Genomic DNA, 20,971 nt, shown 5'->3' with positions numbered 1-20,971 from the left:
TATACCAGTGATGGTGAACCTATGGCACGTGTGCCAGAAGTGGCATGCAGAGCCATCTTTCCGGGCATGCCAGCTGTCGCCTGTTGCTCTTCCGGGTTCCGGCGTGCACATGCATGCTGGCCAGCTGGTCTTCGTGCACGCGGGAGCACCGAAAACTGAAAAAGCAGCTCCCTGGCATGGATCCATGCACTGGGAAGTTGAGCTTCTGGTTTCCAGCGCGCACATGCGCACTGGCCAGCTGGTGTTCACGTGTACATGCGCTCGCTGGAACCCGGAAGCTCAGCTTCCTGGTGCACGCATACATGCTGGGGAATGGCTCTTCTGGTTTCTGGTGCTCCCGTGCATGTGCGCCGGGGAGCTGCTCTTCTGGTTTGCGGCGATGCCCTGCATGCACTCTCCCGTTTTGGCACTGAGTGCCGAAAAGGTTCGCCAACACTGATCTATACTTTGTTAAACCACAAATGTTTAAATCATCCCAGTAAAGGTCATTTAGTGATAGAATCATAAATTAATTACTTATAAAGTTGACCCATTTTTCCTTATAACTAACCACAAGAAATATATAATCCTCAGAGAGATTCTCATTTTTAATCAAGTTTGACAGTTTGGCCTGAGCTCCAGGGTTTGTGTTGCTCTAAAGCTGACATAAACCCCACATTGAAATAAAGCTGATAGTATATTCATGGCTAATCACCAGCCACTTGTCCAGTCCCAGAACTGGAATCCTCTGATCCTGATACCACAAAATAGTTACAATAAATTCACCACCTCCTATTTGCCTCTTAAAAAACTTTTGTTATCATTTCAACCTGTATCTGAAAGTGAACAATAATTTAAAATAATTTGTTTCCAGGAACTGAGAAATTGTTTTTATACAACTGTAATTTTTGATGTTCGGTGACCAGAATTGAACAAAACAAAGCTCCAATTCTCCAAGTTCCTGTTTCTGTTTATATGGATGGAAAAGTATGACAATGCAGCAGTTTGCATTTCCAGATTTAGTCCCTAACAGTCTATTTGAAGGTCATTCAGGCTGTCTGGGAACAGCTGATTGCTCTAATTTCACTGAATGTAACACAGTCCCACAGTTATCCACGGTTACTTATGGAAATCTGCCCTGAAAGTTCATGTTGCTGTTTCTGTGCCTCTTTGTGAGAATCATTTGTATGATATCTCAAGGGTCTGAGTTATTTTATTTATATCAGATTTCCAAAATGTTTTCAGGATATGCAAAGGGAATATTTATTCTTAAATGTATTCCTAATCAGCCAGACACGATTCACAATTTTACAGGCATTCAGAAATGTCTTGGTTGCAATTTATGTGTTTATTCCTCACCACTTCAAATGGAATTCTGCCTAAGGATCAGTTCAAGCACTTGGTTTATTCACAGCATTCAGTCATATTGGGAAGAAATTAACTTTGATCCTCTAGCTGGGGAATTTGTCTCTTTATTTTTGAATTCAAGCACCCCATTATTATGGTTATGTTGTAAGAATATATAATTCACCAACAAAATTAGCCATAGGAAAATGTATACTGCAGCTTTTTTACATGCGTTTATTTTGGAGAAAAATAATCACATGACAAACTGAAGAGATATAACATATGAACTTTAATATATAAGAATGCGTTTAAATAGTGTATCGGACATTACCATGTAGACATCCTTACTATGTAAAGGTTGATTTCAATCCCACCTCAAAAAAAGGTCTTAAATTTTTGTGTTCTTATGAGGATGATTTCTAATTTAAAGAAGATTAGCAATATGTTACAGTTGTTGAATATTAATAAAATCCAAAATTTATTTCAAAATAAAATATTTTATCAGTTTTATATTCTAGTAATTTGTATTCATGAGATAAAGAACAAACATGTCCAATGCAAAGTTCCTTAAGAAATGTTTAAAACGCTACACTTCTGGTTTAAGTTTATATCTGTGGATTGCTTTCTAAAGGTGGAGATTAGCATGGATGGAGATTTAAGGCAGAGAAAGAATACTTCTCTGCTGAATCATTCTAAGAAGTTCATTCATATATACACTCATATGTGTATGTGTAAATCACTATCATTATTATAATCCCAAATAAGCCCATTGCAGGATGAAAACCTATTAATTGAAAGTTGTAGACCATAATTTACCTCTCTGGCCCAATCAAGGTTGGTAGATAGCCTTTTTTACTTCTCAGGCTAAAGCTGGGAGAAACTAACTGGCTGAAAGTCACTCAGCTGGCTTCTACACATAAGGGAGAACTACAACCTTTATTCCAGACCTTAACCACTAAATACAGATGTCTATATGTGTATAGTGGGTATATTGGTTTGGTTAATACATGCACATTAAGGCAAACTATAATAGTTTTTGAATTTGCTGCATGAAACAGGAGGTCGAAAATAGATTACTGTACCAGAGGGCCTGTTATTTAAGCAATATAACCATAAAAGCTGTATCAGATACCCAAAACCCGAAGGCAATCTTTGTCAATAGCAGTGATTGATGGCATGAACCATCAAGTCCCTCTGGCAGAAAGATTCAGTCCACTTGAGCCAATTCCAGACTAAAAAAAATCTGTCTCATTATTTGTTTTATTGTCCTTTATAGTTATCTCTGCGGGGGAAGATAAGATCTCTAAACAAGTTATTTGTACAGTATTTTGTCATATTATCATACAGTATTGTCATATATATTCTAAAAGACATGATTTTCTTGTTATCATTTGTGTTACCCAGAATGTATAGATTCTTTTGCGGCTGTGACCTTAAATATATAGACCAACTGATGAGCCTTAATCACAATTAACTGTAAAGAATATTCTGCATTTAGAATTTAGATGCCTGCTTGGCTAAGGACCTTAAATCTTTAATGTATGTTATAAATTCTTCCTTACATTCTTTCATTTCCTATTTATAGTAATATTGAATCTTGTATTTGATTGTATTGCATTTATTATAATAACTTTCTTTTCTACAGCACTTTTACCTGATGACATAGGAAGAAGCACTAATATATTTAAATAAATATGAAATATGATTTTGGAGTACTTAAATTTGATGAATTTGTCTATCCTTTAAAATGTTTTTTAATTGTTTTAATGTTTTAATTTAGTACACAATTATTACTATTATTAAGGTAATGCCACCTATTGTAATTGTGAGTTTCATCAGCAACTGCAAGAAAACAGCCATAAAATTCAGCATCAGTAAGGACTAGAAGAGGTTTCATTTTCATTTTCTGTATTTATATTACCATTTCAAATCAATTTAAAATGCTGAATGAATAATTTAAAACTTAAGGCCAAGTGGTTAAATCTCTCCCTCTGAAATCTACAACAGTTAAAAATGTTAAACTTTTAAAATGCTCTTGTTTCCAATAAATGTATTAAAGTATTTTATTTGTTAATTTATTTTATAAAAAAGTTTTAAAAAAATAATTAGCAAGTAAGATAAATATATTTTACACAGAACTATAAATGGTATGCTCCAGTTGTGGATTCCTCTTACCTTTGCTACCAGTTTGCAACCGGGAGCATTCTCGCTCGCATGCGGCACTTCTGCATATGCGCAGAGCGTTCGTGATGATGTCCGGGCAGGTGGGTGGAGCCTCCCACTCCCGCCACTACCGGTTCGCCTGAACTGGGGCGAACTGGTAGAAACCCACCACTGGTATGCTCTCTGATTTTTGAATGAAGGTTCCTGTACTAGGTGGTCATAATGAGTGCTAAGTTAGATGAAACTTCTCTATGTAGACAACAAAGAATAGAATTTAACTGCAAAAATAAAGCTTTTTAATAACGACTGAGTTGGAGCACTTTTTCATGCTGCTTTTATTTATATTTTTAAATAGGATGTTAATACAGGAGATGGAAGTGAATTTGCTGACAGTGGAATTGAGGGTGCAACAACAGACACAGACCTCCTTTCTAGACGTTCAAATGCCACAAACTCCAGCTACTCACCAACAACCAGCCGAGCCTTTGCTGGTAGTGACAGTGGCAGTTCTTCAACTGGAGATGGGGCCCGTCAAGGAGTCTATGAAAACTTTCGGCGAGAGTTGGAGTTGAGCAGCACCAATGACAATTTGGATGAGGCTGGCTCTACCCTGAGTGATGAACAGAGCAGTGGGACTTTGAGTTCTCCAGGACAGTCAGATATTCTTCTTACAGCTGGGCAGGGAACAGTAAGGAAGGCTGGAGCTCTTGCAGTGAAAAACTTCCTTGTCCATAAAAAGAACAAGAAGGTGGAGTTAGCTACACGGAGGAAATGGAAACAGTATTGGGTTTCCCTGAAAGGTACAGTGAATATGTTTTGTTTACCTGCACATTACAAAAAATATAGAAGCACCTAAAAATTATATAGTATTAATGAAGGCTTGCTTGGAAATTTAAGAATGTGTGTGTGTTTGTGAGAAACGTGTGTTTCATGCTATTTGTAAACAGATATCAAACCTATGTATACCTTTTGCAGGCTCATTTTGTGAAGTGATCAATATTCTTCTCTGAACATACCTATGTGTTGAAAGGTTATATGCTCTTAACATGTCTGTTTTGAAGCTCTTCCCACCTTGCTTGGTGAGACGACAATTCCACTAGGATTGCAACTGAAGTGTAGAGGGCTTGGAGGGAGGCTTGGTCAAAGGCAGTATGACTAATTTGCCAAGCACCATTAAGTATAATAAATGCAAAAAAGAGTCTTTTGTTGGGTTTTTCTTCCTTTCTTAATATGTTTGGAAATAACATACCATGTTAGTACAGGTAGTCCTCAATTTATGACCAGAATTAACGCCAGAATTACAGTTGTAAGTCATTGCAGTTGTAAGTTAAGGCATCACATGGCCAGACCAATTTTTTTCAACATTTTTTGTGGCAGTTGTTAAGCATGTGCCATGGTTGTTAAGCAAATCCACTTTCTCCAATGAGTATCTTTTGTTGGAAAACTGAAAATAAACGCCACCAGTAAAATAGGCTGCAAATTGCAGTACAGTAACCATGCGCTGCTGCAAATGGCCATAAAAGTGAGGCAGTTGCTAAGTGCCCCAAATGCAATCATGTGACTGTGTGCATGAGTGTGCATGAGTGTGCATGAGTGTGTGAGCATTGCTATAATTTCAAAAACAGGTCATAAGTAACTTTAGGGAAAGGTCTGTCATAACTTTGAATATCATTTAGAGACTAATCATAAGTCTGCCAGTAGAAATTAATGTAAATGTAGACAATTAAGTACCAATGATTCTAATGATGGCCTCAATTGCTTTGTTTTCACTCTATAAACACTGTTTCAAAACCACGAACACTTTAAATTCATTTATCAGTTAAAGCAAGTGTTACAAGCTGATATTTCATAGTGGTTATTTCCATCAAAAGTTTTAAAATATCTTTATCTATGGATTAAAGTATAATTTTGTATTGGAAAAAACTCCTTTACTTTAGCAGAAACAGTGTCATATAGTGACAAATGATAAATAGTGTGAATTAACATTACATCTCAATCCAAAGTATATTTATTTGGAAATAATCTACTTATAATAAACCTGTGGTGATTGTTTCTGAATAAATATGCTAGACTTGATTTTCCCCCCTGATTTTCCTTGTGATTACAGTTGTTTTTTCCCCAGATTGCTGAATAAAACTGATTCTTACTGTTTTTCTCATATTTTAAGTAAGTGTAGTATATCTTGTTCCACTGCTTTTCCTTCCCAAGGGCACCTTTTCAACTGTATCTTAAGATGAAACAGATAATAGAAACCACAAGAGCCTGAAAGAAACAGAATACAATCCACAGTTTTAAACCACGTGATTCTTATTATTTCCCTTAGAAAACTGAATAAACTCTAGGAGAAGCTCATATCAGAATAAGTCATCTTGGCCTAAATGAGAGGATTCCCATATGGTATTTGTAATGCTGCCTATACAAGAATTAGGTGGTGGTTGTGGAGAGAGTATCAGAATGGAATATGGCTCAAGGCAGATCAAGGAATAAGGGACATGGCAGCTAATTTCTCTATGGAATTATTCTAAAAGATCAACATTGAAATATAGTTAATAGCTAGATCCAAGAGATAGGTCCTGTGGATCGTGTGATTCTGTTATTTTATAGCAAGGACTGCCTAAAGCTTATAGAGGCTGAATGTATGTACAGATAGTCCTTGACTTACAATCACAATTCAGCCCAAAATTTATGTTACTAAGCAAGACAATTGTTGAGTGAGTTTTGTCCCATTCTTGCCACAGTTGTTAAGTTAGTAACATGGTGGTTAAGTGAATTTGTTTTCTCTATTGACTTTGCTTGCTAGAAGGTTTCAAAGTGTGATCACATGTCCCTGGGATTCTGCAACAGTCATAACAGTGCAAAACAGTCATAAGACACTTTTTCAGTGCCATTGTAACTTTGAACTGTTGTATGTCGAGGACTATCTGTAATAGCTTTGCTTGCATTACAGCTGAGTCCAGAAAAAATGATCAGCTGTGGCTAGTTAAGGATTGGAGAGAGAGCAGTAATTTGTTTAACCCAAGCAGTGTGCAGGAAGAATGTGATAGTGTGACACAAATAAACACAGCCATCTGGAGAGAAAAAGGGGAAAAGATGATTAGAAAAGAGTTATTACTTTAAAGTGTGACTCAGACTGGATTACTGAGGTTTAGTAAAAGTTAGTATTTAAGCTTTGAAATTAACAACTGCTGTGTCTTGCTGACAATTGATTTCTGAAGTCTTGGGTTAACCTGGTAACTATAACTTGAAAGTAGAAAATATATATTAAATTGAAAAATTCATCTGAAAATAATATAAACTTTAACTGCATCCTTCCAAGCTATATGAGTTTAGCCTAACCGAAAAATTGGATTTTTAAAAAACTTGAAACTGATCATTAGCTAAAATATTATGTTAGTTTTTATTCCCTTTCAGTGAAGCTAAATCAGGCCACAACTTTTTTTTCCAGAAAATTCTCATTGTTTACTTTAAGTCATCTTGGAAGATATCATGTTTCAGTGGTGTGTATCTTCTTTTGCACACCTAATTACCCCCCAAATGATTTTGTTTTATGAATCAGTGATTATATCTGCTGGTTCTCTCATTATTTGGTTTCATTTATAGAAAGGCAGGGATGGATAAAAACAAAAAAGTTGTTTAAGTTATGAAAATACATCCCATTTCCCCTTGCTAACTCTGACCAAATGGGCTCTAGTCCCAAAAAATTAATGACAATCAAGAGGTGTATTAAAGAGATATAGTAATCATTCAGTATCATGCACACATGTTTTTCATCTATTTTCATTCTATCCAATCTGCCAGTATAATGGAGATTTTTAAATTAGGATAACAAAGCTGACTCAGATTCCTTTCCCCATATGAAGTGGCTTTACCTTTGCTTAGTAGTGGCATCCCCTTTTATGCATTTCTTTGCAATTAGATACTCCTTTGAGGACCAGAACTGTATCAGCTTAATTTATTTCCAAAGAAAAAAGAACTCATGAGAAATCTTAAATAATTGCTTCATGGAAGACTTTTGTTCTTTATATTTCTCATCTTTGAGGATTTCATCAACTCCATCCAACATGACTTTCTCAGTATTCCACTTCCTTTTCACCTATTTCCTTATTCTTCTTTTATATACTTGCTTTGCAGTTAAATCCTCATTCATTCAATCTGTATGACCAAGCCAATGTGCTTATTTCATACTGGTTACTCACTTCTATACAATCCACAATACTTTCATCTAATAAAGTGGACAAAGGTGCACTGTTAGCAAAGCCATCTTTTACTTCTCACAGACAGTCATTTCTCAACACATTGCTATCTTTCTATTAAATCTTATTTTTTTTAAAAAAATTCTATCTTAATAAACCTGCCATAGAATTTTATGTGTGTCTTGAAATTTTTCACTCCATTTTCCCTATTAGACAAAAACTATATTAATTTTCAGACCAATACTCCTGGTTGCATATAACATTTTCTGCAAATTATTTGGATCCTGAGCCAACAACACAGCATTATCTGTATACAAAAATGCAATACAGTCATAGCATTCTTTTATTCATAAATTTTTTAAGTGATCAAGGAAGTCCTGCACATGACAATTGATTAAACTCAAACTCACAAAGGTTTCTTTAAGCAAATGTCTCAGGTTTTTGAGATGTACAGAACAATTTATTGCTTGCAAGATTATCTTTAGATTAGAATTTAAGCTTGCATAAAGTATTAGGATGCTCTGTGTAAAATTGGGCTTTGGTTGAACATTTTCCTACACCCAAAATATGCCACAATTGACTATGACTATTGTCTTTACTATTCTGAGGGAATGCTAAATATGGTCCAGATATTGAAACTGGTAATATAGATTCTATATTGTACTTCAAGCATCCCTATATTACTAAGTGTTATATGAAATATTATATTACAATGTACTCTGAAAAATCTGCAATACTGATCATTATATTGCCAGACTGGCATTAGCTCTGAACAGAAGGCGGGGAATCAAGATATTAGTGATTGTTAAGTTTGTTAAAAATTCAAGTTTTTAGGAGAAACACTCTCAGTCCACAGAAGGTGCAGCATGCTTGGTGAACATGGAATACTAATTGTTGAATGAATAGGAATGGCAAATACTGTATATATTTGTATAATGTATGAAATGGAACATACTGAAGGACATGGCTAAGTGAATGAAATAGTAGATACACACAATCCACAGCAGAACATGCTTGCTTGCTTATTTATTTATTAGTACTTGTACAGGCTCTTATTTCTATTGTTTCATCATTCTGAATGCTGGCATTGCATAATTCTGAAATGTTATATTCTGCTAACCGTATTATTATCTTGCCAGATACATAGATTGCTAATAAGTTGCTGTTTTTCTCAAGGTTGTACTTTATTCTTCTATGAAAGTGATGGCAGATCTGGGATAGACCACAACAGCATCCCAAAACATGCAGTCTGGGTGGAAAACAGCATAGTGCAAGCAGTACCTGAACATCCAAAGAAAGATTATGTTTTTTGCCTCAGCAATTCTCTTGGAGATGCATTTCTCTTTCAGGTTAGTTTTACCCATCCATGTTGCTGCTTCTGCTGTTGATTTCCTTCTTGATCATATCCTTCAGAGAAATCCCTGAATGATACTCCAACATTTCAAGAGGGCCTGCTTAATTATTTATAACTGTATAAATTATAATCAATAATGATATTTAGTAGTTTTCCTTTATTCACCACCCAGAGTTTTATTACGTAAATAAGTGGTGTAGATAGATAGCATAGATAAATGTGGGCTCTTTTTATAAACTGAGCTCATCCAAAATACATAGTGACATGACATAACCAAATGCTGGGGAACTTTATGCAATTTAGAGCTAATAGGAATTTGTTTCTTTGTTTTTTTTGCAAGACTAGTCTACATCATATCATTCCTTGGCGATGCTGTAATATATTTGGGGCTCATGTCCTCCAAAATAATAATAATAGTAATGTTGGATCACAAAGAGAAGTGTAGAAAGCACTTATTTAATACCTACATTTAATATATGGGGAAACATAACATTAGAACTCATAAAATATTTTACTGCAGTTCTATAAACACTATTTGAGATATTGGCTATGACTGCCCTGAACTCTGCTTTCAAGTATGCATATATCTTTTCCACCAAAGAAAACATTGCCTAAAGACATCATAAAATATTTTTTCCTGTAAAGATTTATTTGCTTTAGGTGGAGAGATAGTCTTCTATTAAAGAATAGGTGTAAGATTGTTTTGCCATCCAGTGAGCAATTTCAGTTTGTGCATCTGCCAAGAATCTCTGGATATTGCTGAAGATTCTGAAATATTGAGGTGGGGTACTAATTCATGTGGGTTTCAGCCAGTGGTGGGCTGCAACCAGTTTAACAACTGGTTTGGTGAGTGCACGCTTTGTGCGCAGTGTTTAAAATACAGCAATTTGAAGCTCAGCTGTTTACCTTCTAAGGCAGCCCCACTAAGTAGAACAGCGGAGGCGCGGAAATTAGCTGAGCCAGAAAAAAGGAAATAGAGGACAGGATAGGGCGGGTGCAGATGGGCGGGACCAGCTGATAGACAGAACTACCAGTTTGCCTGACCTGGTCCGAACCAGCAGCAGCCCACCTGGTTTCAGCCTATTAGATTTTTACATAACCTGCCTGAATTGAGAAGCACCCTAGAAGTGACATTCTTCATTTTCTGCATATCTATCCTTGTGCTCCTGGATGTCTTGGCAGTTTTCAGCTCTGCTGGCCAAGATGTCCTTCTGAGCTGGCTCCACAGGTTGGTGATTGCATGAGCCATTTTATAATAGTTCTCGTCCTATCTCCAGGATCAGTTCCAGTCATGAGGGTGAGGGAGAGATTGCTCCCAAGGACCCTCCTTTGGGATGCTTCAGGTTCTGTTTTCTTTCTCTTCTTTTTCACTATCTGCATTAAATCACTGTATGAGGTCCTCTGCTGATTTGGGGTTTGGTATCATCAGTATGCTGATGACACCAAATTATATCTTTTGACTCTGGGCCAACCAAGTGATACTGTCAAGATTCTGTTCCAGTGACTAAAGACTACGATGGGATGGAACCATCTCTGATTCACTCCTATCAAACTGAGTGGTTGTGAGTGTTTGGCCTACCCAGATGTAGGGATATTTCATCTCTAACCTTGCAGTTCACTATTTATTTATTTATTTTATTTATTTTATTAAAATTTTATACCGCCCTTCTCCTGCTGGACTCAGGGCGGTGCACAGCCTACAATAAAAACATCCCAATACAAAATTTTAAATTTTAAAAGAATTAAACAAATTTTGGCCCAAGATTTAAAACCTCCCGACTAAAATCCATTTACAATTAAAAATATCTAAGGGGGGGTGGGTTTACGCCAGCCCAGCTTGATGAAATAGAAAAGTTTTGAGGGCCCGGCGAAAAGCACAGAGATCTGGTATCCTACGTATCTCCGGGGGCAGGTCATTCCAGAGGGCAAGTGCTGCCACAGAGAAGGCCCTCCTCCTGGGAGGGGTCGCCAGCTGACATTGCCTGGCTGATGGCACCCTGAGGAGTCCCTCTCTGTGGGAGCGAACTGGCCAGTGGGGGGCTATCGGCGGCAGAAGGCGGTCCCGTAAGTACCCAGGCCCTATGCCACGAACCGCTTTAAAGGTGGTAACCAACACCTTGAAGCGCATCCGGAAGATCACCGGAAGCCTATGCAGCTCGCGCAGGAGGGGTGTCACATGGGAGCGCCCCATCGCTCCCATAATCCCCTGCGTGGCCGCATTCTGCACCAGTTGGAGCCTCCGGGTGCTCCTCAAGGGGAGCTCCATATAGAAAACATTGCAGTAATCCAGGCGGGAAGTGATGAGTGCCTGAGTGACTGTGTGTAAGGAGTCCCGATCTAGAAAGGGACGCAACTGGCGAATCAGGCAAACCTGATGAAAAGCCCCCCTGGCCACGGCTGTCATGTTCTCTTCTAAAGACAGCCGTGCATCCAGGAGGATGCCCAAGTAGCGAACCCTCTCCATGGGGGCCAGTAACTCACCCCCAATAGCCAGCGATGGCACCAGCTGGCTATATCGGGACACCGGAAGCCACAGCCACTCGGTCTTGGAAGGGTTGAGTCGAAGCCTGTTTCTCCCCATCCAGACCTGCACAGCCTCTAGGCACCGGGACATCACTTCAAGGGCATCGTTGGGATGGCCTGGGGTGGAGATGTACAGCTGAGTATCGTCAGCGTACTGATGGAACTGCATCCCAAAACCATGGATGATCTCGCCCAGCGGCTTCACATAAATGGATGGGATGCCATTTGAGAGTTTACCTGAACTCAGAGCTCTTGCTCAATGAATAGGCGGCAGCTGTAGCCAGGTAGAACTTTGCAAGGCTTCATTTGGCATGCCAGTTGCACCCTTTCCTAGATAAAGGGAGCCTTTAGTCAGTTATGACTTACTTACTACTACAATGTGTTCTATATGGGGCTGTCCCTGAAGATCATCCAGAAGTTTTAACAGATCCGTAAAGTAGCAATGAGGGCAATGATGAGCATGTCTTGGGATGTTCATGTAACCCTTTGCTTTGCAAGCTGCACTAGTTACCAGCTAGGTTGCAGGTATGATTCAAGGTGTGATTCAAGGTACTTTGTCATTACCCTATGGGGCATAGGGCATGGTTACTTGAGAGACTGCCTACCTTCTGTAATATCTGTCTGGCTGCTTCAATCTGGCAGAGTTGATGTCCTCAAGGTTCCTTTGATTAACTTATACCATCTATCAGGACCCCAGAAGTGGTCTCATCTGTAATAGCTCCTGCCCTCTGGAATGAGATTTGAATGGCCCGCACCCTACTAAATTTTAAGGGGACCCAGGAGGCGGGTGGTGAGGAATGAGCTGGGGGCGGCTCTTACAGTTCAGCAACCTGGCCCGTCTGACGGTTGTGGGGGGAGGGGGGAGGGGGAGGGAAAGAAGAGGCTCGGTGGAGAGAGGGTCTTCCAATCCCTGTGATGGTTGGGAGAGGCAGGGGGTGTGAGAAGAGGGGATATGGAGAGCGCCGCCGCTGTGTCCAAATGGTGGTGCGCTCCTGCCCCCTTGGCTCCCCCTGCTCCCCCAGGGGTGTAGGAGTGCGGAGCCCTGGACTCCGGCTGGTGTACTTGAATGCCAGGTCCGTGATGAAGAAGGCCCTCCTCGTGCAAGATCTTATTGAAGACCTGGCCTGCATCACGGAGACCGGGTTAGGGCCGGAGGGAGGTGTCCCTCTCTCCGATTTATGTCCCCCAGGCTTCCGTGTGCTTCACCAGCCGCGACTCCAGGGTAGGGGCGAGGGGGTGGCGGTAGTTATTAGGGAGAGTCTCAGCCCCAGGGAGGTCACTGTTCCTCAGATAGGCGGGTGTGAATCGCTCCTTTTGAAGTGGGACCCTGGAGTTCAGTCGGGTCTGTTGGTTACATACCTATCTCCCAGCTGCGTAGCCTCAGCCCTGCCCGCACTACTAGATGTCTTGGCCGAGTTGGCGGTTGAACACCCCAGCCTTTTGGTTGTGGGAGATTTCAACTTGCCATGGGTCGGGGAGACATCTGAGCTAGTGCGGGAGTTCATGACCTCCATGACACACACGGGGGGAAACACGCTGGACCTGGTTTTTGTCTCTGGTCAGTGGCTGAGTGGTCTCGAGATAGGGGATATAGCGATCGAGCCCTTGTCATGGTCAGATCACTCCCTCCTTCGCTTTGACCTTCGAACCGCCACACCCCGCTGCAGGGAGGCGGAACCGATGAGGTGGTTCCACCCCAGGCGCCTGATGGAAGCGGATAGGTTCCAGACGGAGCTTGGGCCATTTCCTGAGGCTCTGGCACACGGCTCGACTGAAGACCTAGTGGCTGTCTGGGATAGGGCGGCCGCTGGAGCTTTGGACCGGGTCGTGCCTTCGCGGCCTCTGACCTGGCGTCGATCTCACCTGGCTCCCTGGTTCACCGAGGAGCTGAGGGAGATGAAACGCCGGAAAAGACGCCTGGAGAGCAGTTGGAGGGCCAGCCGTTCTGAATCTGACCGAACACTGGTAAGGTCTCATATTAAGACCTACCTGGTGGCAATAAAAGCGGCAAAATGTAACTATTTTTCCGCTCTTATTGCGTCATCAGATAATCGCCCGGCCGCCCTGTTTAGGGTGACCCGCTCCCTGCTCCACCAGGAAGCGCGGAAGGACCCCTTGGAGGGTAGAGCCGAGGACTTTGTACAATATTTGTATGACAAAATCGCTCAGATTCGGGAAAATTTGGACTCTGACTGGGTAGATTCGGGAGGGAGGATGGAGGCAAGTCTTGAGAATATTATCTGGGAAGAGTTTGATTCTGTGACTCTGGAAAACGTGGACAAGATACTGGGCAGACTAAGCGCGGCCACATGTTTATTGGACCCGTGTCCCTCCTGGCTGGTGCTGGCCTCTCGGGAGGTTACACGAGGCTGGCTCCAGGGGATTATAAATGCTTCCTTGAGAGAGGGTGTCTTCCCTGCTGCCTTGAAGGAGGCAGTGGTGAGGCCTCTCCTCAAGAAGCCTTCTCTGGACCCAGCAGTGTTGGCTAATTACCGTCCAGTCTCCAACCTTCGCTTCATTGCGAAGGTTGTTGAGAGTGTGGTAGCGCGACAGCTTCCTCAGTACTTTGATGAATCGGCTTATCTAGATCCGTTCCAGTCGGGCTTCAGGCCTGGATACAGCACGGAAACGGCATTGGTCGCATTGGTAGATGATCTCTGGAGGGCCTGGGACAGGGGTTGCTCCTCTATCCTGGTCCTATTAGACCTCTCAGCAGCTTTTGATACCATCGACCATGGTATCATGCTGCACCAGTTGGAAGAGTTAGGGGTGGGAGGCACCGTGTTGCGGTGGTTCTCCTCCTTTCTATCTGATCGGTCGCAGTCTGTGTTGACAGGGGGGCAGAGGTCGACCCCGAGGCCCCTTGTATGTGGGGTGCCACAGGGGTCGGTTCTCTCACCCCTTCTGTTCAACATTTATGTGAAGCCGCTGGGTGAGATCATCCGTGGTTTTGGGGTGAAGTATCATCAGTATGCTGATGATACTCAGCTATACATATCCACCCCGGACCACCCCAATGACGCCCTTAAAGTGATGTCCCAGTGCCTGGAGGCTGTACGGATCTGGATGGGGAGGAACAGACTCAGGCTCAACCCATCCAAGACCGAGTGGCTGTGGTTTCCGACGTCCCGATATAGTCAATTGGTGCCATCACTGACTATTGGGGATGAGTCATTGCCCCCCACGGAGAGGGTTCGCAACTTAGGCGTCCTCTTGGACTCACGGCTGTCTTTAGAAGAACACTTGACGGCTGTGGCCGGGAGGTCTTTTTATCAGGTTCGCCTGATTCGCCAGTTGCGTCCCTTTCTGGATCGGGACTCGTTAAAAACGGTCACTCATGCCCTTGTCACTTCACGCCTGGACTACTGTAATGCTCTCTACATGGGGCTCCCCTTGAAGAGCACCCGGAGGCTCCAGCTGGTCCAGAATGCGGCCGCGCGGGTAGTTATGGGAGCAGCATGGCGCTCCCATGTGGCTCCCCTCCTGCACGAGCTGCACTGGCTCCCTGTGGTCTTCCGGGTGCGCTTCAAGGTCTTAGTTACCACCTTTAGAGCGCTCCATGGCTTAGGACCGGGGTACTTACGAGACCACCTTCTGCCACCAATAGCCTCTCACCGCCCAGTACGCTCCCATAGAGAGGGGCTTCTCAGGGTGCCGTCAGCCAAACAATGTCGACTGGCAGCCCCCAGGGGCAGAGCATTTTCTGTGAGGGCACCCACCATCTGGAACGAGCTCCCCCCAGAGATACAGAAGATTCCGGATCTGCGCACTTTCCGCCGTGCCCTCAAAACATTCCTGTTTCAGCAGGCCGGCCTGGCCTAACTTTCCCTTTATATTGCTTTTTGATTTATTTTAAACTGGGATGTCTTGAATTATCTAGGACCAGAATGTTTAGTATATTTTAATTGGTTTTTTTATTATTAACGTTTGTATTACATGTATTTTTATCGTTCGCTGTTCACCGCCCTGAGTCCCTTAGGAATAGGTCGGTATATAAATTTAATAAATAATAATAATAATAATAATGACGCCATGGACCTAACTCAGGTTGTACAGGGCCAAACTCATAAAGGACGACACACACTCGACCTGATTTTTCTCTCTGGACAGTGGATAAATGATTGGGGTAAGGGGGACTTATCCATCTACCCCCTGTCATGGATCGATCATTCCCTCCTCAGGCTGGACTTTCTCTCCACCAGACCCTGCTGCTGGGAGGCGGAACCAGTGAGATGGTTCTGCCCCAGGCGCCTGATGGACCTTGAAAGGTTCCTGATGGAGCTTGGGTCATTTCCCGCTTCCTTAACCCATGATTCGTCCGAGGCCCTGGTGGCGGCCTGGGAACAGGCTGTGGTGGGGGCCTTGGATCGAATCGCGCCTTTGCGGCCTCTGACCCAATGCAGATCCCGGGTGGCTCCATGGTTTACCGCAGAACTTAGGGAAATGAAGCATCAGAAAAGATGCCTGGAGGACGGTTGGAGATCCTCCCAGTTGGAATCTGACTGAACACAGTTAAGAACCCATATTAGGTCTTATCTTGCGGCGATGGAAGCGGTGAAACGCCATTATTTCACCGCTCTCATTGCATCTGCAGAAAACCGCCCAGCAGCCCTGTTTAGAGTGACCCACTCTCTTTTCAATCATGGAGCAAGGGAGGACCCCTTGCAGGGCAGAGCTGAGGATTTTGTACAGTTTCTGCAAGATAAAATTGCTCAGATCCGGACTGGGTTGGACTCTGACTGGGCAGAGTCTATCGAGGAGACAAGGGCTCGTCTTGAAGGTAACATCTGGGTTGGGTTTGAGCCTGTTTCGATGGATGAAGTGGACAGGATTGTGGGTCGGCTCCATGCCTCCACGTGTTTATTGGACCCTTGTCCCTCCTGGCTTGTTTCTGCAGCCAGAGAGGTGACTGGAGGCTGGATCCAGGCTGATGTCAATGCTTCTTTAAAGGAAGGGGTCTTCCCCGCCGCACTTAAAGAGGCGGTGGTTCGACCCTTCCTTAAGAAGCCTACCCTGGATCCAGATTCCCTTAACAACTATCGTCCAGTCTCCAACCTTCACTTTTTAGCGAAGGTTGTCGAGTCCGTGGTGGCACAGCAACTCCCTCAATTCCTGAAGGAAACGGACTACCTTGACCCGTACCAATCAGATTTCAGGTGTGGTCACAGCACGTAAACGGCATTGGTCGCCCTGGTGAATGATTTCTGGTGGGCCCGGGATGGGAGCTGTTCCTCGATCCTGGTCCTACTTGACCTCTCAACGGCTTTTGATACCATCAACCATGGTATCCTGCTGCAGCGACACGCGGGGTTGGGGATAGGAGGCACTGTTTTACGGTGGTTCTCCTCCTACCTCTCGGGTCGCTCGCAATTTGTATGGGCGGGGGGACAGAGATCCTCTCTGAGGCCCCTCATATCTGGGGTGCCTCAGGGGTCGGTTCTCTCCCCCCTGCTCTTTAACATCTATATGAAGCCGCTGGGTGAGATCATTTGTGGTTTTGGGGTGAGGTATCATCAATATGCTGATGATACTCAGCTTTATATCTCCACCCCAGACCACCCTGGGGATGCCCTTTCCGTGATGTCCTGCTGCCTGGAAGCGGTGCGGGTCTGGATGGGAAGAAACAGACTCAGACTCAACCCATCCAAGACCGAGTGGCTGTGGATGCCGGCATCTCGGGATCTAGTGGTTCCGTCACTCGTGATAGGAGGGGAGGTACTTACTCCCTCTGAAAGGGTTCGCAATCTGGGTGTCCTCCTGGATTCATGGCTGTCTTTAGAAGATCACTTGACAGCCATAATCAGGGGGGCTTTCGCACATGCCTGGTGCACCAGTTGCGCCCTTTCCTAAACCGGGATGCCCTCGCCACGGTCACTCATGCCCTTGTTACTTCTTGGTTGGATTACTGTAACGCCCTCTACATGGGGCTGCCCTTGGGATGCACCCAGAGGCTTCAGCTAGTCCGAAATGTGGCCGCGCGGGTTGTTACGGGAGCTTCTCGTTACTCCCGTGTAACACCTCTCATGCGCGAGCTGCACTGGCTGCCGGTGGTCCTCCGGGTTCATTTCAAGGTGCTGGTGCTCACCTATAAAGCCCTACATGGCTTAGGCCCAGGGTACTTGCAGGATCATCTTCTGCCATCCTCCCATTGTCCTGTGTGCTCTCACCGAGTGGGCACTCCTCAGGGTGCCATCAGTAGCTTATAATGTCGGCTGGCGGCCCCCAGGGGGAGAGTGTTCTCTGTGGGAGTGCTGACCCTCTGGAACTGAAGACATGGCTTTTTCATCAAATGGACTGACCCGTTGGGCGGGGGGTTTACATTGTAATAATTTTAATTAATTTTAATTGGATTTTAATTTATATTTAATTCATATTGTTGAATTTTTATCTTGTAAGCTGCCCTGAGTCCTTTGGGAGAAGGGCGGCATATAAATTGCAATTAAATAAATAAATAAAACAAATACTGATTCCTTGAAGGGCCTTGGAAGCCTGGTTGTTCACCCAGGCAAGGATGGGTAAAGTTCTCTTTGGATTGCGTGGTTTTATTTTCTGTTTCTGTCTGCTTTTTACCATCTTTACTTTTCTTTTACTGATATTGTCGGTCATGTGACATAAATATTTAACAGATTACAGTAATGATTATTGTTGTTGTTATGATATTGCTAGGGAAGATTAGTAGTGAAGGTCAAAGTATCCTTCAGTGAGTTTACCTTTTTTGTTTCAGTGAGTTTGCCTCATGTACCAGTCTTATTTCTAGTAAGTCTCTAAAGCAGTGGTGAAATTCTGCCGGTTTTGTCTGGCTTGTGTGAGCCGGTAGTGCTGGCGGCGCATGGATCGGTGAACTGGTAGCGACGGCAGCCCAGACATCGTTACTTCCTGGTTTTAACCCTCTGCGCATGCGCAAAGTCTTCTGCGCATGCACAGAGGGTCAAAAATAGGACGTGATGATGGACATGGCATGCACACTTCCGAACCGGTAGGGAAGGTAAGTAGATTTCACCCCTGCTCTAAAGATACAAAATGTTTTCAGAAAGAAGCTTAGAAAACAATGGGCCAGATAGTTGTTAAATACACAGGGGCCCTCCTAGAGCTAAGCCAATTAAAATGTTTTGTTTTAATTATAAAGTGATTTCTGTCAATGATGTATCTATTAGGCCTTCCTTCCTTCCCTCCCTTCCTCCTAAGATTTAGGAAAGAAATTATGGATAGGAAGAAATATATAAATATAATGTATTATGATAGAATTAATCTGCATATTATTATACATCCCCAACTTTGATTTGTTGTGCAAAAATTTATAAAAATATGCATAATTTAAATGTAATAATCTACCTTTACCCACATAATTCATGAATATTTACAACAGCATACTGTATAAATGGAATCAAGTAGCTTATAAAGTTAATTTAAAGGTCTTATTCATGAGATGTTATTGTTTATAATTTCAGACATATAAGATCCTTGGCCATTTTCATCTCATTCAGGACTTCAATATATAGCAGAAACTGCTGATGAAATGCAAAACAAAACTGTAAAAATATTGCACAGGCAAAGAATAGATGTTATTGTGGGCTCAGAGATAACTTCGAAGAAGGCACCTAATAGTAGTTAAGAAAAGACAGGAGGAGGTGAGGAAGAATCTCAAGCTTGTCCTTCCTTGACTCTCTTAAGCATAAGAAGGAAGGAGAAAGAAACACTGTCAAGATTCTGTTGTTATACTACACAACAATAGCACTGATCTTGTATAATTCTTCTGGTGTCTACTTCCTGACCTACCTCAAAGCACTGACACAATTTTTGCTGCCTTGCTTTCAAATATGTCATATACTCCTGCTGATCTCCTCTCCAGACAGGCAGCTACCATGGATACCTGTGCGGATCCATTAAATTTGAAAGACATCTGGTGTTAATCAGATGCCTGTGACATCTTAAAATGGCATGCTCATGTTTCAGGTACATACATTTCTTTATAAGGTTTTACATTTCTTTTGGAGGCAGAACAATAGAAAACCAAACTCTGCTTAGTTGTAATAGCTCAGTCCTCCTACTTCACTTAATTCTGAGACAACTTAAATAATAGTTACATTCCCTCTCTGTCATTGACCAGTCAAAACACTGACATAACCGATAACTGAATTCTTTGATGCAGTAAAGCATTATAATTTAAACTTCATTTACAGTTGTCTATATCTAATGCCAGCCAGAATTGTTCTGGCTTTTTCCAGCTAATGAAACTTGTTACGTGCTCCTTCCATAGTTATCCCATGTCACTTCACTTAAAACAGCTATTATTGTTATTATAGTAGGTTACACAGTCAGCCAGATGTTTAGACTGAATTTACATTTTTATCCACCTATTGAGTCTTTCCCAAAAACATAGTTTATCATATTGTTGTTATAATTTCCCCATTATTTAGTTTGTTTGCTGAAGGTTAGTACGTATATTAGACATGAATAAAGAAGCCAGGAAACAGGCTGTGTTTCTAGAAATAGAGATGTTATTCAGTGAAACATTTTTAAAAATATAAAACAGGTGAAAGAAAAGTAATGAAAAGGTTAACAAATATTAGTAAGTAGTTAACAGATTTCTAGGTAGGACTTTGAATCTCAGATATTTGTAATATTCTGTGTATAGATCTTAAAAATGGATCCAGGAGTAGACCCTCTATTCCCTTTTTTTACACACATGATCTAATTGCAAGTTTTCTCATGCATCTTCCAGTTACGTCTGCACCCAAATTAATTATACTTAAGGGTTACAAGAATTTACTCTTAACTGAAGATTTTAAAAGAGGATTCAGATCTCATACATCTTTTCATTTTTTTGGTAAATGACAGTGATATAATGCTGGAAAACAGAAGAAATGCATTAACTAAGCAATTGTTTCTCCATTTTAACTGCAATTTATTTATTTGTTTGTTTTATTTGCTGCCCACCTCACCTTGTGGGATTTATATAATAGATATACAGTATTCTGAGGAAAAAAAACCAAGCTCGTTAGCTAGAAGTGGTTGTTTAGTCCTGAGTTATATTTTAAGGGCATTTAAAATAAAATTTTGTTCATTTTTCAACCTTCCCAAGAAATAAAACAGGTAAATCGTTTTATCTCTGTGTCAGGGATATAAGCATTTCTTTTCATAAATCTATTTTCTATTGTGCTTCTATTGCTTTCTTCTTCTTTTATTGCTAACTATCGTGGTAGCAATTGTGGAGGTAAATGCATATAAACTCATCTAGATCTAATAAAACTCTTCATGTCACTTATTCTTTGATATGGGTTATTCTGTCAATTAAGTTGTTTCATGTTTAATTACAAAGCTGATAGAGATAATGTAGAATAATTATTATGATCAGTTATTAAGTTGCTAAATGATACTAATATTAATGGAACTAGTTTTTATTATTAAAAGC

General features: G+C 41.9%; 2 protein-coding genes across 18 annotated transcripts in view; both read left to right on the top strand.

The window, feature by feature from the left end:
- TIAM1 (TIAM Rac1 associated GEF 1) overlaps positions 1-20,971 on the top strand; it is a 196,862-nt gene that overhangs the window by 125,512 nt on the left and 50,379 nt on the right. For all 17 annotated transcript variants that reach the window (XM_087895077.1, XM_087895070.1, XM_087895067.1 and 14 more), the window contains 2 exons: positions 3,845-4,289; positions 8,859-9,031. In XM_087895077.1, the coding sequence (XP_087751203.1) occupies positions 3,845-4,289; positions 8,859-9,031 (618 nt within the window). The remainder of the gene's footprint in view (positions 1-3,844; positions 4,290-8,858; positions 9,032-20,971) is intronic.
- On the top strand, positions 12,458-18,263 carry LOC148113362 (uncharacterized). Its single transcript, XM_087895637.1, has 2 exons — positions 12,458-14,296; positions 18,226-18,263. Exons 1-2 carry the CDS (start codon positions 12,475-12,477, stop codon positions 18,261-18,263), a joined length of 1,860 nt encoding a protein of 619 aa, XP_087751763.1. The 5' UTR covers positions 12,458-12,474.

This window comes from Pantherophis guttatus, chromosome 5 (genome assembly GCF_059756535.1).
Source record: "Pantherophis guttatus breed Tessera chromosome 5, ASM5975653v1, whole genome shotgun sequence".
In the NCBI taxonomy this organism is placed as follows: domain Eukaryota; kingdom Metazoa; phylum Chordata; class Lepidosauria; order Squamata; family Colubridae; genus Pantherophis; species Pantherophis guttatus.
This window is presented reverse-complemented; position numbering and strand designations above follow the sequence as displayed.

Coding starts and splice junctions, on each gene's coding strand:
- LOC148113362 (XM_087895637.1), top strand. CDS start 12,475: ATGGTTGGGAGAGGCAGGGGGTGTGAGAAGAGGGGATATGGAGAGCGC. Junction 14,297..18,225: donor TTTTGATACCATCGACCATG/GTATCATGCTGC, acceptor TGATATTGCTAG/GGAAGATTAGTAGTGAAGGT.